The following is a 25746-nucleotide window of genomic DNA, read 5'->3' as shown; positions in this document are numbered from 1 at the left end:
TGTGTGGAGCAAGAAAAAAGCTGGGGGTCAGGGCTGGGCTGAATGAGAGATGTTGTGGATGAGCCCAGGAGCCCAGGGCTGGTGGCTTTAGGACTGCAAGCACAGAAATACAGACTTGTACAGAATACAGACATTGCTTCAATTCATTCAAATGCTGCATTTGTGGTTTGTTTCATTGTGTTGGTTTTTTCCCCCTGCATCTCTCAGTTGTCATATTTGTAAACCTCCTCAAACCACCACTGTTAATAAGGAGTGCTACAGCTGGGATTATATCATATTTAACCATTTTCCTACTTCTGCCTTCTCCTGAACAGACACTGTGCCAGGTCAGGCCACCTGCTGATCTGCAGAAAGATCTGTTTTATCATCTTCCTGTGTCAATCTGCAATGCAAGAGAGCGTAGTGTGTGGCTTTTCAATAGCATGAGGTCTCATTTGTAGATTGAAAATAAGATCTGCAATGCAAGAGAGGGTAGTGTGTGGTTTTTCAATAGCATGAGGTCTCATTTGTAGATTGAAAATAAGAGGGACAAACAGAAATATGTTTAACTTCTTATAACTGAACTCAGCTTTTGAATTTTACCCTTAATTTGTCCTTCTTGTATTTATTATGATAGTATTTATAAAATATATTTTAGATTTTACTTACTGCTTAATGTATTTTAATATGGTTTTAAAGAATGTGGTACCTGTATGGCATATGGAAGCAAACTTCAAAGAAGTGAAAGTTTGCTAGTACTAATCTGGAAATTAATCTAAACTACTGATCTTCAGCATGTGGTCTTTGAACCTAGTATTCTACTTTTAAGTATCTTTGTAACATGAGTAAGAAGAACAGACTTCTCCATTATAGACTTCAATGTATGCTTGAAAGATCTATATGGAAATGTTTATGAGCCCACAAATGGAAGAAATTAAGTATGTTAACAGTAAATTGAAAAATAACAAGAATTTCAAAGAATGTCAGTGGCAAATCATTGCAATGTAGGAATTTGGATTCCCTCAACAATTACCAAAATATTCAGAAAAGTGAGGCTCCTTAAATAATCTGATACTATCCTGGTGTAAGATCAAAAGACAAAATATTCCATATCCTGTGGCAACTTGTTCCGTACAATTTCAGGGGAAGAGCAGGTTATTAATAAAAGTGAGTTCAGCAAAAATTCCCAAATCCAGATGTGATTTCTAAGGGGCTGTTCACACCTGGATAGCTCTGGAACCAACACTTGGCAATGAAGTGGGGCACTGTAGACCCCAGACCTGTGAAGCCTTGGAGGTAGGTGAATCCCTCTGCTAGATGAACACAGCAGTGTTGCTCCATGAGCAAAACCCCAGATCATTTCATTTCGCACATTCTTGCAAAACAAGCTGACGCTGATAGGAACGCAGGAACTGATAAGAGACCTGGTGAAATATTGGGAAAGACATTTTTCCGTGTTGCTGTTACCTGAGGGAAACTCCAGGCATAACTCACACAGTTTAAGGAATGGCACAGTCTAAAGTATCTGGAGATAGTGGAGTACTTTATTGCAGTGGTATCTGCAAAGGTGCATCACACAGGGAGACCTAGAGCGCAAACATAAATGATTACTACGAGATGTCTCTCACAGTGTTTGAATATATTCTAATGTTCCACCAGCTACCTAGAAATATATTATTTGTTTAGGTTATTTTTAACAGTCTATTTTAAGGTTATTTCAAAATGGATAAGCAAGTAAAAGTGTGCTCAGCTGGACTTTAGGAAAGAAACTGGAAACAGGTGGCCAGGGCTCACCTGCAAAATACAGTGCTGACACCCATACATGGGAGTTTCTTGTCATATTCTGCCATTTATAATTATTTTGGTTTTGCTTTTTCTTTCATGACAGTTTAACTTTGTTCCTATTTAACAGAAATATCTTGGGATTAATTGAAATTTAGGTAACCACTGTTGTGATCTTCAAGCATCATTATCTTGACCCAGGCTTCCCAGAGGTGGGATATGCCTAGAGGAGCAATATACATAGACACTGTATGCAAGTGTGAGGTGGACAGGACACCCTGCAATGCTTCTCCTTTGCCCTGGTGGAACATAGGATCTCACATGGCTGAAAACCCCTTGCAAATGCGGGTCCCACAAGAATCTCTAGGGCAGGTGCCACTGTAGGCAGCAGACAGGACATCAGGGTGGAGTGGCAAGGCTGAGTCTCCCATTACAGCACAGCACAAACAAGGCAATCTACATCTCTGCTTTATTTCAGATATCTGGACACTCATTACAGTCTGTATGAAACATGACTCCATGCTCGTGTAGCAGTCCCTGTGACAGTATCTGTAGCAGTATCTGGCTGTGACACTGCAGATTCCCTTACTCACCCATCACCAGCTCTCTGATTGTGCTTCCTCACATCCCTGTGATTCCCAGCCTGGTTGAGTCTCAATGTATTGCTAGATTCAGCAACTGTGAGAGTAGAGTCAAATGCTGAATTGACAAGTCTAATTGGTTGGTTGTCTCTGATGTGAGAGAATGCTTAATTAATTTTCTTCATGAAGTCAAAAGAGACAGTTTTAAATGAAAACAAATTGCTTACATCTTAAGCAAAATGCAGAAAGCTCATAAGAGGGAAAATAACATTGGATTAAAATATTATATTTTTGTGTTGAAGAATCAAGCACTATTTTTTATGTTGGCTGAGAAGGATGTCAAAACTTTCCTGGTTCTGAAAAGCAATGTGCAGGATTTTGCGTATGTGCTCTTCATTATGGTGTAATGGTCCTTATAAACACCCAGTACCAAGGCCACGTTTACTGGCTTTCAGGGCACAATAACTGTAAAGTCCATAAAAAAGAGAATAAAATTACAGAAGTGTAATAAAGGAAGTGTGAATAAAAAATGAGAGGTATGTGAATATGGCACCAGTTTTTCACTGGAAATTTCCAGTTCTACTTCACCATACGCTGCAGTAACAGCACTGGGTGCTACTGCTTATACTGTGCTCTGTACAAAGGAGTGATAACTTTCGATGGCTCACATCCTAGCAGGGTGTCAGCTCTTCTTGAGGCACTATGCAAAATTCTAACCCTCTACAGGTCTCAATAAACCTGAGCAATCAAGAAATATCATTGTTAATGGAACTGATCTCTTCCCACCCAACCTCACTGCCCTTTCTTATGTTGTTTGCCTGATATTTGCATCTTGACTAAATTTACTCATTCTCATCCTAGTTTAAGGCATCACTACTGAACTTGACAAGGTAACATGGCTGATTTGAGTTGTGCTTCAGGGTGCTAATAAAAGAAACTTTCTGTAAAAAACCTAAGGTAGTAGAGACTATAAGAACTGGAAAGAGAAATGACATTATGCTTCCTTCTGGCATCTGTGTCCTGAGTCTGTGAGTATAAGGGACACCTCTGCTTTCCATGACAGCCTCTCTGGGCCAAGCATTTTTCCATTTCTTTCTTGGATGTCGCCACTGGGGGCTTCAAATCTTCCTAAGGATACCATTCAGAGGCTGTGTCCCTGTCTTTCCTCCAAAAGAGGAGAGAGGAACTGGCATTGACAAGAGGTGCATGCCCAAACTGCCTGCTGCACTTACCACTGAGCAGAATACATCTACACACTAAACTGTCCAAGTAGAACACAGTGCCATTTTTTAAACAGATGGAAGAATTTGAGTTTGGGGGGTTTTGCACCTCTAGCATCACAGCAGATAGTATTGTGAGCAAACTTTGCTTCAAGGTTTTGGGCAGAACGTGGCCAGAAGACAGGATATAGCCAGAAAGCTACAACAAGAACATAAGTTTTATACAGCACATGGTGAAGGAAAACATTGGGAAACACTAGAACTCTGTACAGACTGATGCTGTTATCCACGTTCTCAGCTAATCTCCCAGTATCAACACTGGTGTTTATTTAACACTGAAGAAAGGCGTGGAGCTCTTCACAAGACAAATTCTGCATCTCCAGCAGAACTGTTTTCTTCTTTGTGAAAAATAGCTTCTTTATGCAGTAAGTCACTGAATTTGTTGCTGCTTTATATCTTTCCAGTCAGTTTTCTTCCCTCTCCTTCTTGACCCTCCTGGCCAGGGCGGGAGGCAGCACATATAAAGCCCTTCAGAGCCCAGCTCATCAAGGGGGTTTAAAGAGCTGTGGGTGGTTTTCAGCTCCCATGAAAACAAAGGGAAGTTGAGAGTGCTTGAGGCTTGGCAAAGGATCAGGCTGTGACTGATTTACATCTCTGAACTCTCTCGGTTTATGGGGCTGCCTGAGAGACAGAACAATCAGGAATTTTCATTTCCTCTTCTGCTCTGCCTAGGTAGGAAAGGCCACACTTTCCCAGTTAGTGGGTTTAGCTGTTTTTTGAGTATCTGGGGTGTTTGCACAGCTGAATTTCTGCAGTGTGGGACACAGGTGAGCAGCCTCCTGTGTGGCCCTTATACATGAAACCTCTCCTGCACCATCGGGGAAAATCATGTTTTTAATAGTACTGCTGAAAATAGAAAAGTGAAAGTGTTTATTCTCTTTGTCAGTCCACATACCACTTTATTGCTTCCATGAATTAGTGGAAATAATCCAAGAGTAAAGCACTTACAGGTGGATGTGATAAAGCCAAGGACAAGACCCTCCTGACTTCTTTAGAGCCAAGCGTCCCTCCTGCATCTAAATCTACTCTTTAAAAAGCTGCTCTCTGGTTTATGTTGCAGATTCTTGTGATGGATCCTGAACACAAAGAATTTAAAATTTTAAAGCACTTCTATGATCACACCATGTAAGGAGGGAAACCAAAAGCTATTAAACTGTTTTATGGTTTTTATGGGGTTTTTTATTGTTTATGGTTCTATAGCTTTTAAAATGTTTGTTATTTCAATGGTAACAAATAAAAAACAAAATGGTGTCAGTTTCACAAACTAAAGTTAATCCCTTCAACCAACAGCAGGTAACAAAACAGGATCTCACTGATGCAGAGAAGGTAAAACAGTTTGGGAACTGACCTGGGATCTCTACTGACTTGACAAGATTATGGTCTTGGTTAGAAGTGTAGCTTCTGTATCTTTCAGAAGAACCTGAGGTCTCTAACAACTCTCAGGGGGCTACAGCACAAGAAAGAAATTCTGCTGAATGGTCTAATAGAGGTCTCACTTTGTGAGATTGGCTATTGGGGTCCTGGTCGCTTCATCATTTCTTGGTCTAATAATTGACTGGAATGTGGGCAAACCACCCGAGGACAGAATCCCAGGCTCCTCTTTTCTCTTCTTCTAGACCCACATGTGTGACTGATCCTGCAGAGCATGAAGGGTTCCCTCCTCATGTTGTGACCTTTCACCAGATGAAGAAAACTTTCTTCAGGGGTAGAGTCTGCAACATCAAATCCCCAGAGGCCAAGTCAAGCTTTGACTTTCAGAGCAGAGGAGTACCATGGTCTTCCTAATAACATCTCTTGATATTGTATATGTATATATAAAATGTATGTAATATGTATATGTAAAATATGTGTAATATGTAATAACATGGGTATCAATAGCTGAAGCATTGCTTCATGTCAGTGTGACCTAAGCAAAGGGTTGTAAGGAGGGTTTTCATCAGGGCACTTCAATGCTGGAGCATTCTCAGCACCTCAGCTCTGAAGGTTCACTGCTGTCATGAACATAGGTCATGCAGCTTCAGGTTGAGGCCTCAAAAATGCTATTTCATGTATCTCCTTAGGTGGTTTTAGATATCTCAGGGAATGTACATTGGCCTAGGGAGGATGATCCCCTCTGGCTGCTCTTGGGCAGTGGATGGCAGCTGGAACCTGCAGTTCAGTCCAACCCACCCATGCCACAGCACATGGCCAGACGCATGGTCTGTGCCTTTCCACTCTCTGTCATGGGGTGCCACAGCTCTCAGCTCCACCAAGTCACAGCTGCCCTTCAGAAATTCCTGCAGAGATTATTTTTGGCAATAATCTGAGAATCCAGAACTTGCTTCCGGAAAGACAATTTAGTGACTATTAAAGATGCTTTGGAGAAAGGTCCAGGGAGGCAAGCTTTGCTCAGAGCTGGCATGCCCAGCTGCTCATCTCTCTCATCAATGACTTAGGCTTCCTCAGAAATGGAGGGTACCATAGCTGAGTTCTGTCCACCACTTCCCACTCCAACTCAGCAACACAGGATTGCAACAGACAGTCCTTCTTATTCATCTCTATTTTCCCATATGATCTCTGCAGACCAATCAGAAACAGTTCACCAAACAAAGTTAAGCAATATCACAGAGAACTTTAAGAAATTACTCCTTATCACCCCTCCTGAGGATAAGCTCAATGGTCAAGGCCACAGTTAAATCTTCCTTTTCTTGTAAAAGTTAACTGAAGTTAGTTATTAAAGTGCTGGCAGTATTTAGGGAGGTTCTGAAGTGAAGAAGAGCACAAGATAACCTGCACTGCCTGTGAAAATTTCAGGGATATCTTTATCCAAAAAATCTTGGTGTAGTTTCTTCTGAAGAGCTTCCTGGAAGATATACCAGGTACAACTTTGAATTGTCATTTTAGGTATGGGATAAGTGGAGTAATGCTTATAAATTAAATGCTTCTAGTCATGTGTTTTATTTTTTGTAAAATGTAAAAGTTTCCTTGCGGAATTTCTTTGTATTTTTCAATTGTTTATATTGCAGAGAAATTCAATTTGTGAGTGGGTATACAAAAGTGGGATGGACCATGTTAATATTTAATTATTCAATGAAAATCACATAAATTTGTGTACTTCTTATATTTAGGATATTTAGGATATTTAGAATAAATCAGTAAAGGGAAAAAAATATCCCTATGTTAATCCTCTCAACCAAATGACACACATGAAAACATGCATTTCCAAGATTTCACAGAGCTGAGGCATTAGCAGTGTAGTTGGAGATTTTTTTTGTACGAGAAATGGCAATGCTGTTAATTGCTGTCCATAAGAACAGGATCAGAGGCTGTATGGATTGAAACTGAACCAGAATCTTGTCTGGTTTCATTGAAATGCTTGTTTTCAGTGAAATTCAATGAAATGCAGATTAATTTCAGATCTAGTCTTGGTCAATACTAACTGAAATTTGTAACCACTCAATAGCTGTGCAGTGTAAGCTTGGTCTGTGCTGGACACATTATAGAAGTCATCAGAAGAATTGGTCTTGTCCTCCAAGGAGCCCAAAGCACTCTAGAGAGGCAGTGTGGGATACTGGAGTACAGACTTTTAGGAAATTCGTGAAGGACACTGGCCTTCACCATGCTGGTACTTTTCACAATATCCTCCTTTTCTTTGAAACATCTAAAATAGGTAATGTCTCCAACTCATAAAAAACTCCCTGTACTGAGGGCATCCCATCTTTTTAGAGATATATGGGAAGAAAATTAGAGTGAGCCAAGAGGAAGGCAATGCTGGCTGCATTTGTGGTATCTGGAAGTTGCTGACAGAGTCTTAGAAGAGGGAACCATACAGGAGAAGCTTGCCTAGCAGCATGGTCATCTACTTGCAGCAAGGTGCTGCTCCATGTGGTCCTGTTTACCTGCCAGGGAACAGGCTGAAGGCATCCTCCACTGCACTGCAGGTGCTTGGGCTGCCTTGGTTAAACCTCACTGAAGCACGGCACTGTGGTGTTTAATGCAGACTTCAGCTTGGCGAGGCTCCTGGTCTCCCCCTGCAGCTCTAAGCCATTGGCCCCCGAAATTTGGGGGTCCATTCAGGAGGTAAAAAACACATTGCAAAGGACTTACACCTCCAATAAGACCAGCACTAATAAACCAAAGGATGTTTAGAGAATTGCAAAGAAGCTTTTGTATGCTCCCTGAGGCTGGGGCATTTGGCCTGAATAAAGAAGAATGGCTGGGCAAGGGGCAGGAGGGACAACTGAAATGCTCCCAAAAGCTACAACAGCTGCAGCACTGAGGAAAATCTGAAAGAGTTCCCCATACACTTGTTTTATTTTTATGGCTTATGAACTTTTCAAAGAGTACAAATAGTACATCTTGTGCCCTATAATATAATGGACAAAACTATTTCACAGGACTTTCAGCAATATTCCTCTTTATGACATGAAGTCTAAAAGGCAGACACACAGACTAGGAAACAGAGCAATTTTAAAACCTTTAATAGATAAAACAAACTTCTTGCAAATCTAAGTAGCCATAATTTATATGGGAATAAACTGAACTAATTTTTTAATTGAAATTTTATCAGCCTCAGTTTTGGAGCTCTGATCCCAACATAGGGAGGGACATTAGTGTAAAATTACAGATCAGAATATGATTTTAGCTGGCTTTGGATCTGTGTTTTGAATAAGCTTAGATTTTTAGCATTTGCCTGCTAGAATAATTGCCTTCCAGTTTTTTGGGAAATATTACAGATCTAATTTTTTATGTTAAAACAGAAAGTAAAAATGTTTAACTCATTGCCAAAATAGTGAATTCTTTGTGCAAGAATGGTATGTTCATTGACATTGTTTGAACTTCTACACGTTTATGAATTTCCCCAGAATCAACAACAAGGAAATTAAAATGAAATCACTTAATAATAGTGTCAATAATAGGGTCAATAATAGGCTCTGAGCTGTAGCAAAGTTTCAAGATGGGATTCACATTTTAATGCCAAAATTGTCATGGATTAAAAGCTTTTCATTTTTTCATAACTATGCAAACAACTTTGTACCACATTAAAATCTGTGCTGTGATATCTCCAAATGTTGAGTAGTCACATGTTGCCGCCCATATTGCTTGGTTTTATTAAGTTCAGAGGTAGTTTACCCCAGTTGCTCCCCGGTCATAAAGAATGGTTTGTCCCCAGGTGCCCATCATGGTAAACCCTTCCCATTTTTCCAGATTGTTCCCCATCCATCACCCTAATCCTGCCCCTAAGCCCTGTCAATCTATGTGAACCCCCACCTTTTGTTCCAGTTCTTTCCCTGCCTATCATCCCTTCCTCGACGCCCTATTGATTGTACAGTTGCTTTCCCCCCCCCCGGGTCCCTACCATTGGTCCTGCATATTGTAATCCCCACCCTTAACCCCTCCGTGGCTGTTGTCCCATTGGTCACCATACGAGCCGCCCACGGTCCTTAAAACCTGGCGCATGGGGGTGCCCAGGGTCTCGGCTCAGACCTCTCCCCTGTGGTCCCAGCTCTGCACCTGTTGGAATAAACTTGTTCCTGGGAAATCGGAGGAGTTTGAGCACTCTTTCTCCCTTTGTCACAACCTGTGTCGCCCTGTAAGCCTCAACGCCAGAGCGCAGAGGAGCTCTGGAGGTTCCAGGTTGAGCCTCGCAGTGCTTGCCTGGTTCCCCACTCCTGCCGCTGACATCGGCCACAGCTAGCCGAGGCAAAAGAGGCCGATTCGGGCAGCGACAGTCACAAGTCTGAATCTGAACTGCATTTAGGGTATTTCATCAAGAGTCAGATGATAGACATGGGCAAGGAACTGGTGCTGGTCAGGCACCTGTCAAGAGACCACCAGCCAGCACCAAGGCACCATGGAGCATACTCATTAAGGGAGAGAAAATAAATAAAAAACCTCTATTATCAGTGTCCAAAAGACTACTTGCTTCCTACAGTACATCTTCATCTCTGAGTCAAAACAAAATAGAACAGGATTGAACAGATTAGTTCCAGTTGGAAGTATCTTACATTGATCATCTAGTTCAACTGTTGCTACAAAGAGCAAGTTCCACAGCTTCTGACTGGGACTAGTACTGCATTTAATATTTAATGGTGGCTTCAACTGAGACAAATATTTTTAGATAGTACAGGTTTTAGTTGAATTTAATGTGGGAAGAATGTGTGGTGTAATGCAAAACGTAACAGCACAGTGAGCAGCACAGTGATGGCATCAGTTAACTGCTGCAAAATACCCAGTGGTACTGACTGAAGTGAATGATGACCAGATTCATTTTCATGTGTAATGTGGGCTCCAGGGGTCATTTCTGGGGTGACCCAGGACAGTTTCTCTTCAGCACAACATGCAAATGTGGGTTGGGACAAAGCAGAAAATAGCATTCAGGTAAGACATTGCAACAACTGTTCATGAACATGAAGCAGAGGAGAAGCTGTTCAGACAATCTGTGCAAATACATCTTACAAATAACAAGCAGCAATATCATGCTTTTTTTCCTACTGATCTCCTTGTCACACAAATCCAACACAATACATTTAGCCTTGTTTCCGAATCCAAAAGAGGATGGCTGAGCCCTGCCTGCACTCTGCCTTTCCCCTCATCTGTGGGTTACAGTGAGCTCCCAACCCTCCCAGCAGTGCCACAAAGAGAAATTGCTTGGGATCTGATTGTTTGTTCTTTAGGAAATTAATCTCCTTTGAGGGAGGAAGTTTTTGATTGTACATGGCTGAGTCAGAGATAAATTAAGTCAAAAACCGTCTTGTGCACTTTTTGGCTGCATCTTTAGAAAGAAATAGTTCATGCTCCAGTGAAACACTGCTCTGCAGTGGGAGGAGGAGCGGGGTGGGAGATCACCTTGGCAAGGTGAAGTGGGTGTCTCAACCATCCCTCTTTTGATCTTCAAAGGTGGTAACGCTCAGTTTGGAGCTCACTCAGCTATGCTATGGCTATCCGCCCCACAGTACATAAAGAGCTAACCCTTTATTAGGATACTTCATTTCAGGTTTTTAAGTGCCTAGGGCAGAGAGGAGCACACACAAGTAACCATCCTATCCTGACATTTCAGGAGAAATGGTTGAACCTGTGGGTAACCATTATGTTATAGCCAGACCTGTATACTCGGAGAATGCATTCAATGAAGAGCATGAGAAATTGCACAGATACCATAAAACCTTTTGGGATCACCTGAAACTCTATTTTAGGTAAGGAGATTTATTTATTTTTTTTAATAGATCTAAGAAACAGTCCTGACTGCTTTTGGGCAGCATGAACTTCATCTTGACAGTGTCTATCTCCCATTCCAACACAGAAAGTGAAAATTCATTAATTAAATTAAATGTCAGATTTTTCTAATGGATTTTGGCTGCTGTCACCCTTAGAAGTCTTCCTACAGCTATATCTAAGGTAGCTTCTTTTTTTGTGGGCCCTTGGCAGCATAGGCTCTAGGAAGACCTTAATGCACCCTTTCAGTACTTAAAGGGGTCTTATAAGAAAGACATACTCAGGCTTTTTACTGTGTCCTGTTGCAGCAGGACAAGGGATGATGGTTTTAAACTAAAATAGGGTAAATTTGGACTGGATATCAGGAAGAATTTTTTTATGATGAAGGTGGGAAGGTAATGGCACAGGTTGCCCAGAGAGGTGGTGGATGCCCTGTCTGTGGAAATGTTCAAGGCCAAATGGAGCGGAGCTCTGAGAAACCTGACCCAGTGGGTGGCATTCCTGCTAACTGGGGCCAGGGTTTGGATTAGATGGCCACAGATTTTCCTTTCCAGTGAGATTTTCCTTTCTATGAGAATTTGTGTTGTAAAGGACCTCTGAACGCCACTGGATATATCTTGAAGCACAGATGGCAGTGCAGGTTGATCAGGGTTGTGTCTGGGTGAGATTTTGACTTCTGTCAGCCAGAACCTGAATCCTTCCACTTTCCTCACCTCTCTGAAACAGGCTGTGATTCAGCTGAGTGGTTCTCTGACAAAATTTTGTCCTCTTGTGTCTTTGCAGCTGCTCTCCACAAAGGGTCAAAAAAATTGCTTTGGGTTTGTTTCCAGTTGTTTCCTGGCTGCCAGCGTACCGCTTCAGGGAGTGGATCCTGAATGACATCGTCTCTGGCATCAACACGGGGCTCGTGGCTGTGCTGCAAGGTACCTTTAGGAAATGTGTGTCCTGACACAGCCTGCTAAGCCAGGTGCCAAGGCACTGCTGGCTTCTGCCTGCAACACACACGTCACCTTCCCTGGGCCTCTGTCTTTACAGGTCTGGCCTTTGCTTTGCTGGTGAATGTCCCCCCCAGTTATGGACTCTATGCAGCATTCTTCCCTGTCCTGGTCTATTTTATCTTTGGCACGTCAAGACATATCTCAGTGGGTAAGTTCAGGCACACCACTTACCTTCCCCACTGATGAAGAAGTACATGCTGCCTCTTCAGATCTTTTAACAAGCCTTGTGCTGCTCAGGTCCCTTCCCCGTCCTGAGCCTCATGGTGGGAGGAGTCGTCACCAGGCTGGTCCCCGATGACAGCACTGGAAATGGCAATTCCACAAATACCTCAGCAATAAACGATGAGAGGGTGATGGTGGCTGCATCTGTAACCTTCCTTTCTGGGATTGTTCAGGTTGGTAAATGTATGTGTGTGTGCACCTATGTGAATAGATAGAGAGTGGCCTGACCTTCCTCTCTGGTTTCTGCTGTTGTAGTCACCAAAGTAATCCTCTTCCATTTTCCATGTAACCGACCCTGGCACACTAATTAGGAGACATCTGTCCCCTCCAGTGACCAGGCACTCACATGTGTGCTGTGAAATCCTTGGTTTTGCACAGGCCTGAGCCCACAGCCCACACAGCTGCAACCTACACCTACAGCAAAAAAGAAAATAGCTGTGAAAGTAATGTGAATGATGCAGATGCACCAAGGGGAGTAAACGCTTTGCCTTGCAATAGTAAAATATTTGGAACTGTTTTTTTTTAAAAAAACATTTATCCTTACTCCCTAATAAAAGAATTCCTACAGTTCCTCCCTTGCTAACATACTAATGTATTTGTTGCTTTGTGAAACACTTATACCATGTGAAAATATAGGAATTAAAACCCCTGGAAATTAGGATGTATATTTTAGCTATAAAATAAAAATAATGGGTTTTAACTGCTGTAGCAATTAATCTTACTAGTATTATGCCCTCTGTTGCTAAATGTCAAGTTTTGTTGCAAGTCTGGTGACAATACATTCTTTAAACTCAGGATGCATGGGACTAGGTGAAAATCGTTGCTTTCGTTAAATATGGCTGTCTTTCTTTGAAAGATTGCTTAAAAACATAAATGAATCCCACTGACCTATGCTTATTTTGTGTTTCAGTTGCTTCTGGGAATTTTACAGTTTGGATTTATTGTTATTTATCTATCACAGTCATTAATCAGTGGTTTCACAACTGCTGCAGCTATCCACGTTTTAGTATCTCAACTGAAATTCATGCTTCAGCTACCTGTCCCTGGATTTAATAAACCATTTGGCATTATCTATGTAAGTGCTAGGTGTTCATTATTTGCTAATGTTATTGATGTACCTGTGATGTATTTCTGACTATGTATCACAAGGCAGTAATAACAACTCAGTATAAAAACTCAAAGCAGGAGGGAAAATGAGAGAAAAATGTAAAAATATTAGTGAGTTATAAAATGAGTTATTAGTATTTGACCAATCTTTAAATTTATTACCAAGCACCAATTTACACCCCATAGGTATAATTTGATAATATTTACTGGTTTGTGTTGGTGTATTTCAATTAAGCATTCAACTCTGCCTTAAGGATGTAATTATTCATTTTTACTGGACTGATATTATATATATTCAATTTTCATATTACTCTCTGAGGACTGTTGAATGAGAAAGGAGGGAGAAGAAGGACAGGAAGGAAGGAGTGGAGAAAGGCACCTGCCCAGCAACGCCATTGCTCACATTTCCTATCATGGACATACCTGTTGTTCCAACCCTCCCTCAAGGGCAAGTCTGGATAATAATAGTGGGAAGGATCTTCTGCAGATACTTCCATCATTTGGCAGATGCACATACATTCATGGGGGCTTGCAGTCCACATCATGGCTCAGGGAATAAATCCCAAACAGCACAATCCTCAGGTTCTTCTGGAAGAGATAGTGCTACTATAGTGCCAGGGCGCGACTGTTTCTAAAGCACCACATGTTTCTTCCTGATTCTGCAGACTCTGGAGAGCATTTTCAGCCAGATCACAAAAACAAACGTTGCTGACCTTGTCACTTCACTGGTTGTCTTGCTTATCGTGTTCGTGGTAAAAGAAATGAACGATCGATACAAGGAAAAGTTACCAACACCCATCCCGATCGAACTCCTCATGGTGAGTCACTTCCTTTGATTTTGCAATTTCTCCATGTTACGACATGGAAGCCGAGTTTTAACTATTTCTTCTCCTGCTATCCATTAAATGATGTATTATCATTTTACCTATAAAGAAAAAAATCACAGCATTAGGGAGCTATTGTGAGATGTTTTACTTCCACAAAACTGTTCTTAACTGAAACATATCTGTGGTGTTATAAACAATGAATTTTTTTCCTTGGACAGAATTGGCTCTGACAGCAGCCAGCTGCAGTCCCACAGCTGAGACCCCTCTGCACTACACCTGCAAGCAGCCACAGAATCCCTGGACATCTATGGCCACACACAAAATTATTTTGCTGCAGAAGGTTTTGCCCACTCTGAGCAGCAGAGGGGTGGAGGAAGCCCCAAAGGGGCAGCAAGCCCTTAAAATACTGGAGGATGTTGTATCCCTGCAAGCAGTACTTGTTTTCCCCCAGAGTCATTACAGCACCTTGTTAGAACGTACCTGGTTTACTGGGTGGGATGATCTCTGTCGTTAGTAAGATATTTTGTTACAATCTGTGTGATTTATGAATGTAAACCCATCTCTGTAAGGTCATTCAGGAATGACGCCTGAACTGCAAAGGGATGTGAAAACTTGGGGCATAATTCTAGTCATCACTAATGATGAGGCTGGACAGTGTGTGAGGGAAGGAAGCTAATGGTGTTTAATAAATTCTTCACACTCTTGCTTTAATGTCCCTAATGGACATGTGGTTTATTATCTTTCAGACAGTCTTAGCAGCACTGATTTCCTATTTTGTGAACTTTGAAGAAAAATTTGAAGTAGCCGTTGTTGGAAAACTAGAGGAAGGGTAAGTGACTTACAGTTCACCAGTGGAGCAGAATGTTCTCTTTAGTTTGGGAGTGTTAAATGAGTTCAGCTATGTTTCTGATTAAAATTATCTGCTTCATCTTCTTTCAGTAGGTAAATAAACATTTTTCTTTCAGTGATCTGACACACTTTTAGTACACAAAAGTTACACACTAGAGCACATCTCCTACTCATTAAGGAGTACCCTGAGACATGAAGTAATTGTGTCCTTCACTTTCTGAGACAGCTGGTGAGCAGGAGGTTAATGTTTGTCCTTTTTATTTATCTACTCACTCCTGCACTCCTCCATTTCCCTCACAGTGCATGCACAGTTCAGCAGCCACCACCAGCCCTGGGAAGCGACCAGGACCCTGCACAATTCTCCTGCCATGTCCCATGACCAGCCACCAGCATCTCCTCAGCACCATTATCCTCCAGAGGCCTCAACATCTGCCCATCCAGGACTATATCCACATAAAGATTATTTCTCCACATATAGAATATATAGCTATATGTAGACTTCATTTGGCTATGCTAGAATTTTGGCATCAAGAATCAGGAGGCACATGTTAAGTTAAAAAAAAGGGAGGAAGACATTTACTGGGACAGCAGAGTGAGTCTCTGTATGGATGGTCTCTGTAGCCCCAGGGGTACTCATAGGTGAAGTTTGCAGTGGAGCAGCTATTTCTGCTCAAGAATCTCCTTTCTTTAGATTTCAGTTCACTGGAAAAAAAAAGAAGGGGAAAAAAAAAGTCCAGAGAGGAATTCTCCCTAGGATCTGCAAAAGACGGTTAAGCATCTCCTTAATGAGTAATTTTTGTCTTTCAGATTTCAAGTGCCTGTTGCACCTGATGTAGGCATCCTCCAGAAATGCATTGGTGATGGCATTTCCATCGCAATTGTTGGGTTTGCAGTAGCCTTCTCCGTGGCTAAAGTGTATTCCATCAAGCATGACTACCCAATAGATGGCAACCAGGTAGGCAAATAACATAGAAATCAATATACTGAATTTATCAATGGGAAATAAGTAATTTTAGGAAAGCTTTGCCTTGTGAATAATTGTCACAGACCAGCTCTTATGAACAATCTCTTTTATTTTTATTTCAGGAACTAATTGCTTTTGGGCTGGGTAATATAGTTGGTGGATCATTCAAGGGATTTGCCTCCAGCACTGCTCTGTCAAGATCAGGTGTACAGGAGAGCACAGGAGGCAAAACACAGGTATAGAAGACAACAGGTCACGGTGGCATTTAATGAAAGACAGCTCTTTTTTTCCAAGCTAACCATAATGCCTGTGGGCACTTATTCATTGTGGAATTGTTCTTTCATGCAGATTGCTGGCATTATCTCATCTGTCATTGTTTTGGTTGTGATCTTGGCCATTGGGTTTCTCCTGGCACCACTACAGAAGGTATTCACTGGTTTCATCTAATGCTTCCTTCTGCTTCCCAAAGACAGGGCTGCTCTGAGCACACTGTGAGTGTTCATAGACTTCAGTGGGAGCCAGATAGGGCTTGAAAAGCTAGGTTCTTCTTCCCACATTATGCCAGAGAGGACCACTGTATCTGGTCCTCCAAAGGGAACACTAGCACCCAAACACCAAAAACCACAGCACCAACTTTCAGATGCCAAGAATAAGTGGGATTTACAGCCTCAAGTCAGACACCTGCACTGCACCATAGCTGAGGATGTTCCAGCAGCAGTGATACACTGCAAGCAGCTCCCAAAGCTGCACTTCGGCCCTATTTGTATGATCTTTTAAATTCCTAATGTTCTACATTTTCTTTGCTTGCTTAAACACAGAACATGTATTTTGATCTTTTCAACAGTCAGTCCTTGCATCATTGGCTCTTGGCAATTTGAAAGGAATGCTCATGCAGTTCAAGGAAGTAGCCATCCTCTGGAGAAAGGACAAGTATGACTGTGTAAGTTCAGTTTCACAAGCATCAGAAGTGCTTTGAAAAAGTAATCTGTCATATGAATTTTCTTTTTTTATCCCTGTGTTACTTCACTAAACAGAAATGATTGCATGCCTTTTTTACTGGTATATCCCTTGCTTATGTTTTCATTTTGTCCCATTTATTTTGAGTGGATTCTCACTCTTAACATAATTTTCATCCATTTCATCAAAATCTATTGAAACAGTGCATTATATAAAGTCAAATAGAGAGGACAGTTACAGAAAATGTCTAAATAACAGAAAATATCCAAATATCTACTGCCTTGACTAAGCATTCAGGGACACTTTCTCACAATCACACAATGTGTTATATGGAAGATACACATCAAGAAACAAATGAAAACTGGGACTTGAAGGGTTTAATCCAAATGGTAAAGCTTGTGGCTGGACGATAGGACTTGTTACCCCTCAGAAAATTTAGGTTCACAAATTGTTCCAGGCCTCAGTTACCCAGCCATCAAACAATTATTTGTCCCATTAAAATGCTTTGAGCTCTGTGGCTAAAAGTTATTCAGTATTATCTAGTCATTTACCAGTTGTGTACACTCACAACACCTATATTTGCACTTTTACAACTCTCAGCTTTACCAGATTTCTGATTTACTGCTCATCTTGCCTTTCTGCTGGATTTTCATAGAGCATGTAGTGAACCATCTATCCCATTTTAAGCCTTTATTGTCTAGAAATTTTTGTCCCTAGAAACACTCCCTGGTGCTGGTTGGTGATTCTGGCCCTGTTTTACAAGGAAAAAACCTCACTAAAAGCAGATGGACATCCTGGACCAGATCTGAGATCTGTTCCTGCTCCCACCCTGAGCTCATGACCCAGGTTCTTGACATGCTTATAATGTTGCCATCCTCTGTCTCATTACAGGTTATATGGGTGGTGACTTTCATAGCTGCTGTCCTTCTAGGTCTGGACATTGGACTAGCAACAGCTGTGGCGTTCCAGCTGCTGACAGTGGTGATCCGCTCCCAGATGTGAGTACTTGTTGCATACAATGATATCCCAGGGCCTCCTGTTACAAGTTATCTCCCTCTGAACAGAGAAGGGCAACAGCCCTGTCTGTGCCTCGGTCTGTCCAGCAGCCATGCATGAGAAAATAATTTACAGGTGTAAGCCTTTGGATGTGGGGCTTGCTTCAGTGTGCCACCCCAGCTGAGATGGTTTCATTTGATCCTTCCCATCCCCTAAGTTTCGATGTAGGACAGCAATAATTGTGTGTATGTTTGTTCACAGTCCAAGCTGCACTGTTTTGGCCAATGTTGGGAGAAGTAACATCTACAGAAACAGGAAGGATTACACTGATGTAAGAAGTATCTCATTTCTTTTACCACCTGCTGCACTTGTGCTTCTATAACAAACATTGCTACTGATACTTTTGCTTCGTTTTACAGATCTATGAGCCAGAGGGAGTGAAGATTTTCAGATGCTCCTCGCCAATCTTCTTTGCTAATATTGAATTCTTCAGAGAGAAACTCATCACTGCTGTAAGTGTCTGGGGCTGTTCTGAACATATGAATTGAGTGACACATTAAGGTGGATACAGTTTCTCAATAACAGCTAGATATGTAGTCATTCCACAGTTCAAGAGTGAATTATCATTATACTGCTGCCACTACTGTATTATAACATGTATACACACACCTCTGAGAAGGAGAAGCTTTGACTCTTACTGAACTTACACCATAGCAATGTTATACCATATTTATACTTATACCATAACAATATATATTTTCAGAAGAAAGGAGTGCAAATAAAAATATTACAAAGGGAAATTTATTTTATTTTATTTTATTTTATTTTATTTTATTTTATTTTATTTTATTTTATTTTATTTTATTTTATTTTATTTTATTTTATTTTATTTTATTTTATTTTATTTTATTTTATTTTATTTTATTTTATTTTATTTTATTTTATCTTATTTTATTTTATTTTATTTTATTTGCTCTTGTATTATTTTCACACAGTGAATTCTAGTTTCCTCATCTTGCCCCAAGAACGTAACTACAACAATCAGAAGAATGCCAAATGGAATCATTCTATCAAAGAGGTCTTAACATCTTTCATAGCAAACTGGTGAATGCAGCCAGTCTTTCCATAACCAGCACAGAGGTCCAGGAGCCCTGAGCCCACACAGTGTGAATGAGGCCTGCCATCCCCAGCCTGAACACAACTGGCACCACAACCTCCCCTTCCTGCTGCTCTTAGTGGAGAGCTGATAAGCAGGGACTCCCCTGAGCACTGGAAATACGCAGTTCATTCTTCACGTGAGGGACTGAAACTGCCAGAGGAATGAGGGGTTGCCATGTGCTTGGCTTTTACCTCAGAAGAGCCTGAAGTTTTAATTTCTGAGTGCAGATGTTCACACCACTCTTTCTCTACAAATACAGATACATCTAACACCTTTCTCCTCTATGTACTAGAGGAATGAGGCAGAAGACTTGCAGGAATTTAGTATTTTAGCCTAATTTTATTATTAGCCTAGTTTACCTGCCAACGTGATAAAATCTTGCTTTTTTCTTCAGGGAAAAGAGTAGATGAATGACCCACGCTGCAGTCATGCGGCACAAAGCAGATACAAACTATGAGTTCTCTGATCTTGGTCAGAGTGACCGCTTCATAATGCAGATGAGCACTGTGCCAGCTGTGCCTGTGTAAGCATTGTCACTGCTATAATGCTGTCCATGCTGGTGTCCTAAAGCAGTACAGGTAGCACTGCCTCATTTGTAGCCATTCCTGTAGACATCCTTCCAACCTAGAAAGAGCCCTTGTTTGAATTTGTGAGAAGTGGTAGACAACATCAAGCTCAAACTACGGTCATCATTACTGTAATGAAAAACTGTATGAGATGCTTCATCCTTCCCCTGGTGTCACAGAGGTGTTTCTTTTTTTAATTAGTCAAAGTGCTGTTTTTTCAGGTTGGCTTCAACCCACTGAGAGTCCTGAGGAAACGCAATAAAGCTCTGAGGAAGATTAGGAAGATGCTAAAGAAAGGAGAGCTGCAAGTGACACCAGTATGTAAGGCAACTCCTGGGGAGTGAGGGGGAGTTGAGCAACCAAGGTTCCTGGTTTTACATGGCAGAGAAGGGCCTCACAGCCTCTCTTCTTAATTAGATACATTATTCCCCACGTTGCCACTTCATGACATAAACACATTTAAAAACCAAGATTTTAAATGGATCTCACAGAGACCTACAGATTTACCATGGGCAGAGCTTGTATGTGTCCACTGGAGCTTTGTTTGGCAACAAATAGCAGGATCAGATCTCACAGATCTGATCATATATCCCAATATAGAATCCCAATATCTTTCTGCATTAATGGTAGGATAAAGCTGGTTTTCTCCCTGCTCAAATCCTGCCTTTTGTTGTCTTGTTCTAAAATTATTGATTTAAAATGTATCTGACAACTGGCTTCTGGAAACCATAAAAAGCCATCATTACGTGATTATGATGATGATGATTAAATAATTTCCATACTTCTCCAGACAAGGGAGAGACAGATTTTTCCGGTGGGTCCTGCTCTATCTCATGGGAAGATCACTTATGTGTTGCCACTACTCTTGCCCTTGTGTAAGAAGTACCACTACCCTGGGGGGGTATTAAAGAAGAGAACTAATTATGAAATTCTTCTGTGTCAACACAGAAAGGCTTGATTTGCATGGCTAAGCCAACATATGAGTCAGATGAAGAGTTAGACAACGACAAAATAGAGGAGCTGGACCAGCCCACCGTCATGACAGACTTGCCCATTCGGATCAACTGGGGCACTGACCTCCCCGCTGGCATCACTGTGCCCCCAGTCAACCTCCACAGCATCATTCTGGATTTCTCATCAGTGTCCTTCCTTGATTTTTCTGCCATGACAGTCCTTCAAAAGGTAATCACAATTCACAAAACAAACAGTGATCATATGACAGACAAATTTAAAAATGCAGTTACCCTTGGGGGATACACATGAGCAAAGGGACGGTGCCCAGAGGGACCTGCACAGGATTGGGCCCATCTGAACCTCATGAAGTTCCACAAGGCCAAGTGCAAGGTGCTGTACCTGGATCAGGGCAATCCCCAGTATCAATACAGACTGGGGAATAAACGGATTGAGAGCAGTCCTGCAGAGGAGGAGATGGGAATACTGGTGAATGAAAAGTTGGACATGACCTGGCAACGTGCACTCACAGGCCAGAAAGCAAATCAAATCCTGGGCTGCATAAAAAGAAGTGTGACCAGCAGGTGATTCTTCCCCACTCTCGTGAGAGATTCTACTCCACTCTCATGAGACCTCACCCAAGGTACTGTGACCACCTGTGGGGTCCCCAACAAAGGAAAGACATGGATATCTTAGAACAGGTCTTGTGACAAGAGCCATGGAAAGGATCAGAGGTCTGGAGCATCTCTCCTATGAGGAAAGGTTGAGAGAGCTGGAGTTGTTCAGCCTAGAGAAGAGAAGACTATGAGGAGATCTCCCTGTGGCCTTTCCATGCTTAAAGGGAGCCTATAAAAAAGCATGGAGAGGGACTTCTTACAGGGGTATGCAGTGACAGGACAAGAGACAATGCCTTTAAAATGAAAGAGGGCAGGTCCAGAGTAGAAGAAAGCTTTTGCTGTGAAGGTGGTGAAATACTGTAACAGGTTGCTCAGAGAAACTGTGGGTGCTCCATCCCTGAAACTGTTCAATGGCAAGTTGGATTATGCTCTGAGCAACCTGCTCAGTTGTCTCCCTGTCCAGGGCAGGGGTTTGGAACAAGATGATCTTTTAGTTCCCTTCCAACCAAAACCATTCTATTCTGTGTTTGTAGTCTGCTTCTTAAAGGCATTGCCACATGGACTGGAAGGCCAGTAGCAAACTTTGAGTTTATGTGAATTTGAATGTACGTTTTTTATAGAAAATGTTAGGAAATAGTTTAAATGTCAATAATTAATAATCAAGATAAATTGTCTTGGAATTAAAGTGTTGACTGTGGTACCCTTTCTTTACCTGGAAGCTTTACAGAAATGTAGATATGAAATACTACTTTAAACACCCAGCTGGAGTTGGAACACCGGAGTTCCATTTATCCTCCTGCTTTTGCTTCCCCAGATCACCTTGAACAAAGCAAAAGGCACAACATTTTCAACAGTAGCAACTACAGTTAACTGTCTAGAGACACAGAGAGTGTGTAAATCTATTTCCATAGGAACTAAAGACCCACTGTGACAGTGTGAACTGTAGTTCTGCTCAAGTTCCCAGTAATAAAAATCTCCCCTAGAAGATTGTGAAGTAATTTTTTTTTAGTTTCATCATGTATCATGTGCCACAACAAAGCCATACAACTGATGAAAGATCACCTGCTTCTCTGTGAGCTAAACATTTTCAGTACTGCCTCTTTTCAAAAGGCTTGGCCATCCCTGTTGGCAGCCATGTGAAGATACTGTCCTGCCTCTATGTGTAACAGAGTTTGAGTCTAGAGCCACTTACCATCATAAATCTTAAATATCATAGAGTGGTTGGTATATTTGTTGTGGCTAATCACTATAACAGTGTCAGCAAGCCCAGTAGAATCTAAATGGTGCCTCCTTCTGGTTTAACAGACTTTGAAAGAATTTGCCCGGCTGGACATTGACCTCTACATTGCTGGGGCACACGGTGAGTACTTGCCTTTGCATTGGCATCTCTACAAATGCCTTGTCCCACTGCCTCCCCTGTTGACCACTGAGTATGGCTGTGGAGGATCACCCAGTTTTACCTTCCAGTCTTGGATAGAAAACAGGTCCCACAAGTGGAGCTGTTGTCCCTCTCATGCTGTCCCCAAAAGGCTGGGACCATGTGTGATGGCTCCTTTTACCACTGGCCACTGCTGCACTGTACAGCTCTGGGCTGCAAGACCAACTATCATGCACCCTGGGTTAGACATTAAATAAGAAAAGGGGCTCAAATTCCTTCCTGCCTGGCACAAAGCAGGGAGTTACTGATGGGCATTTATGTTCCATTGTCTTAATATCTGTAAAGTCATCTGCTCTAATAAATAAAACAGTGCATTACACCAGCAACTCCCATATTCACCCAGTGGGCATGCTCAGGATACACAATTTCTTCATTTTTAAGGCCTGCAGGTCACTTCAGTCTTTGATTTTGTTCCCTCACAGAGGGCCTCCTGGACAAACTGGAGAGAAGTGCATTTTTTGATGAAGAGATTAAGCCATCCATGTTTTTCCTCACTATTCATGACGCAGTTTTACACATTTTGCTGAAGAAGGACATAGCCAACTCCCCCAAATTAAAGCTTGCTGAGGTAACACTACAGTCTTAATCTTTCACTACCTGAGTGCCTTTCCAGTACTGCAGTGCCCTGCACAGCTATAGCTGTGGATGCTACACTGTCTTATTTTCAAAAAGATAGTCATTAAAACTCAGCTGGGCTCCAATCAAACTGAAGAGCAAAAGTGGTTCCTGGTTCAGGTGTGTGGAAAACCATTTGTGAAAGAAATGAATAATTCCCACTGGTGGCTGGCCTGGCTGTGGACTTCAAGTCACGTCCATGGGAGGAACGTGGTGCCCATCCACCAGCAGTCCTCTGTGGTCACCCATCTGGCAGAGAGACTGCTCAAGTTGCTGCAGTGGCTCTTGAAAGGCAGACTTTATCCTGCTTGCATATAGGCTTTCCAGCCCAGTCTGTCTTAAAAAGGAGTGCTAAAGTAGTGTGGATAAATTCGTACTGCCAGATTCAGTGATGGCCTTTCTGGGAGTGTTCTTAAATCAATAGCAAGAAAGGATCCTGCATACAATAAATGTGTTTAAATGTACCTGACCCAGAATGCTGCTCCTGTGGAAATTGTCTAATCCCACTTATCTGGACTGGTCCAGATCTTCTGCACTGACCCAGAGATGTGGTGGGGGTCATAATAGCTTGACAAATGAGAGCCTTCTTTCTTCTATGTCAACTTCCCAGGCAGGTTCCAGAGATTTAAAAATCAAAACCTTCTTTAATGTGAAAAAGGAGAAACAGAAAAAGAAAAGCAATCTGTTTCCTAACCCACAACTTCTTGTGCTCATTGCAGGAGAAGGGCAGAAGCAGTGACTACGTCATCATCCCCAGGAATGGACTGCGCAGCCGGGAGTGCACAGTAAGGCTCTGGCTATGGCCTCCAGCTGTAGAAAATGCAGCCCAAGCTGCTCATAGAAATGGATAGGTCAGATAACAAAAGCATCTTCACACCTGAGCTCTTGTGTCAGCCCAGGGCAGAAAGCCACCAGACAGTTTATTGATGGGATTGACTTACAGCAAAACCTTACGGGAGTCAGAGAGACGGGGCTCGGCTCACGAGCCTTGCGGTGCGCATGCAGCAGAGGAAAGGCAAGCAAAGCGTGCCTCACCTGGTCTCCTCACCTGTCCACCACAGCTCTTCCATGGTAAAGTCACTGGTAGAATAACCCTGTGGCAGAGAAATCAGCATTAGTCCAGTTCATCTAAATGTCTCAGGCAGAAGGGGAGTCAGGAAACAGAGATGAGGAAGGGACACATGCAGCCTTTCATCACAGACTTAGAGAGATGGGCGGTATCCAGCACAGGGCAACCCTGTAAGGAGGAAATGTCAGAGCCCAGTCTTCCCACCCAAATGCTTTAGGGGATCAAAACATCATTTACCAGATGACACCTACCCTGGCTACTCCTAACAGAATGTGGAATTTATTTTTTTATTCCCTACAGATTCCAACAGAAACAAAATTTTAGACTTAACTTACTAAGTATAATATTCTCCAGCAACACAATGTCACAGAAGATGAATGTGGATGCTGTGATGAGCATGAAGACAGAAGGATACTTTTAAATACCTTGAGAAGGATTTTCTACATATGATTATGTTCCATGTTTTGGAATGGGCTTGTTAGTCTTTATGTGTCTCTGTATATATAAATGTATTTATGTATATATATGGAGGCTAAAATCACACAGATTTTTCTTATTTCATACCACAGTTTGTAGACAATCTGTACAGTTACTTGAGAATCTATAAATATTTGAAATCTTGTATTGGGTACCACCACAGGATAATACTTAGGACTGATATTTTATCTTAAGCATGTACATAACTTGTATAAAGTTTTCTTGATGGTTTGTAAGATATTTAGTAGACTGAGTTGGACTTGCTCTCGCCTTACTACCACAAGCATAAACACAGTGTACATAGTGACTGATGTACCTAATTATGAAGATCGCTCAGGAAAGACACAGGATTTTCAGATCAAAACATGATTTGGATTTGGCTTGTGTAAATTGCACAAGGGAGGAAACATTGATAGTGAACCATTGTATATACATATATAGTGAACTGCCATGGTGTCAGTGACTGTATGGCTGCATCTGTCCATGCACCACCAAGGTAGCTCATGGTCAGTGACACCCAGCCTGTGGACAGACACCAGCCCCAGAACCTGGCTGGAGCAGCTGTGGGTGTGGAGCTGCCAGGTAGGCAGGCTGAATTGTCTGGATCTATGGACAGAGGGCTTCAGCTTAAAGAGTCTCCTCTGATACCCTGCACAACTGCCATCAATTAACCCCTGCTGGAAGTCTAAGGCTTGAAGATGAACTACATCACAACTTTCAGAGAAGAACAGAGAAGAACGCCCAAAGTGACAGAACTCTTAATTTTATATAACAAGTTATAGAGGTAAAAAAATTTTCAGCCTAGAGGAAAATGGAACCATTCCTGGAGTCTGAAAGAAACAGCACTCTGAAATCGCAAGAGTTTAGTTTTTGAAGTCTGGTTTTGACTTTCAGTCAAGCTGGGGTGTCCAAAAATGTGCATTTGGACTTGAAGAAGGGCTGAAGGAAAGGAGAAAGTGTTCTGCTAATGAACTAAGCTGGAAGTCAGTATTAAGATTGAGGAGATTTTGAATATAAAAAGAATTAGGTGAGCTTGAAGACAGAAGTAGACAAGTTTAGCTTTCAGGAAACACTCATGCATTTGCAGATGAATAACAAGCTTTGGTTCTGTAGTGGGT

General features: G+C 41.8%; 1 protein-coding gene across 1 annotated transcript; it reads left to right on the top strand.

Annotated features, from left to right (window-relative positions):
- The first annotated feature begins 6391 nt into the window (after positions 1-6391).
- On the top strand, positions 6392-25190 carry SLC26A3 (solute carrier family 26 member 3). The gene is made up of 21 exons (XM_058862875.1): positions 6392-6480; positions 10662-10797; positions 11600-11739; positions 11852-11962; positions 12052-12209; positions 12947-13111; positions 13809-13961; positions 14717-14799; positions 15627-15774; positions 15906-16019; positions 16132-16209; positions 16628-16723; positions 17632-17738; positions 17998-18067; positions 18156-18248; positions 19683-19778; positions 20410-20643; positions 22335-22389; positions 22890-23035; positions 23802-23867; positions 24452-25190. Exons 2-21 carry the CDS (start codon positions 10667-10669, stop codon positions 24473-24475), a joined length of 2268 nt encoding a protein of 755 aa, XP_058718858.1. The 5' UTR covers positions 6392-6480; positions 10662-10666; the 3' UTR covers positions 24476-25190.
- The last annotated feature ends 556 nt before the right edge of the window (positions 25191-25746 follow it).

The sequence above is a fragment of the Poecile atricapillus genome, chromosome W, assembly GCF_030490865.1.
Source record: "Poecile atricapillus isolate bPoeAtr1 chromosome W, bPoeAtr1.hap1, whole genome shotgun sequence".
Taxonomy (NCBI): Eukaryota; Metazoa; Chordata; class Aves; order Passeriformes; family Paridae; genus Poecile; species Poecile atricapillus.
Note: the sequence above shows the minus strand (reverse complement) of the source record. Positions and strands in the feature narration are given on the sequence as shown.

Coding starts and splice junctions, on each gene's coding strand:
- SLC26A3 (XM_058862875.1), top strand. CDS start 10,667: ATGGTTGAACCTGTGGGTAACCATTATGTTATAGCCAGACCTGTATAC. Junction 10,798..11,599: donor CACCTGAAACTCTATTTTAG/GTAAGGAGATTT, acceptor GTGTCTTTGCAG/CTGCTCTCCACAAAGGGTCA. Junction 18,068..18,155: donor ACAGGAAGGATTACACTGAT/GTAAGAAGTATC, acceptor TTCGTTTTACAG/ATCTATGAGCCAGAGGGAGT.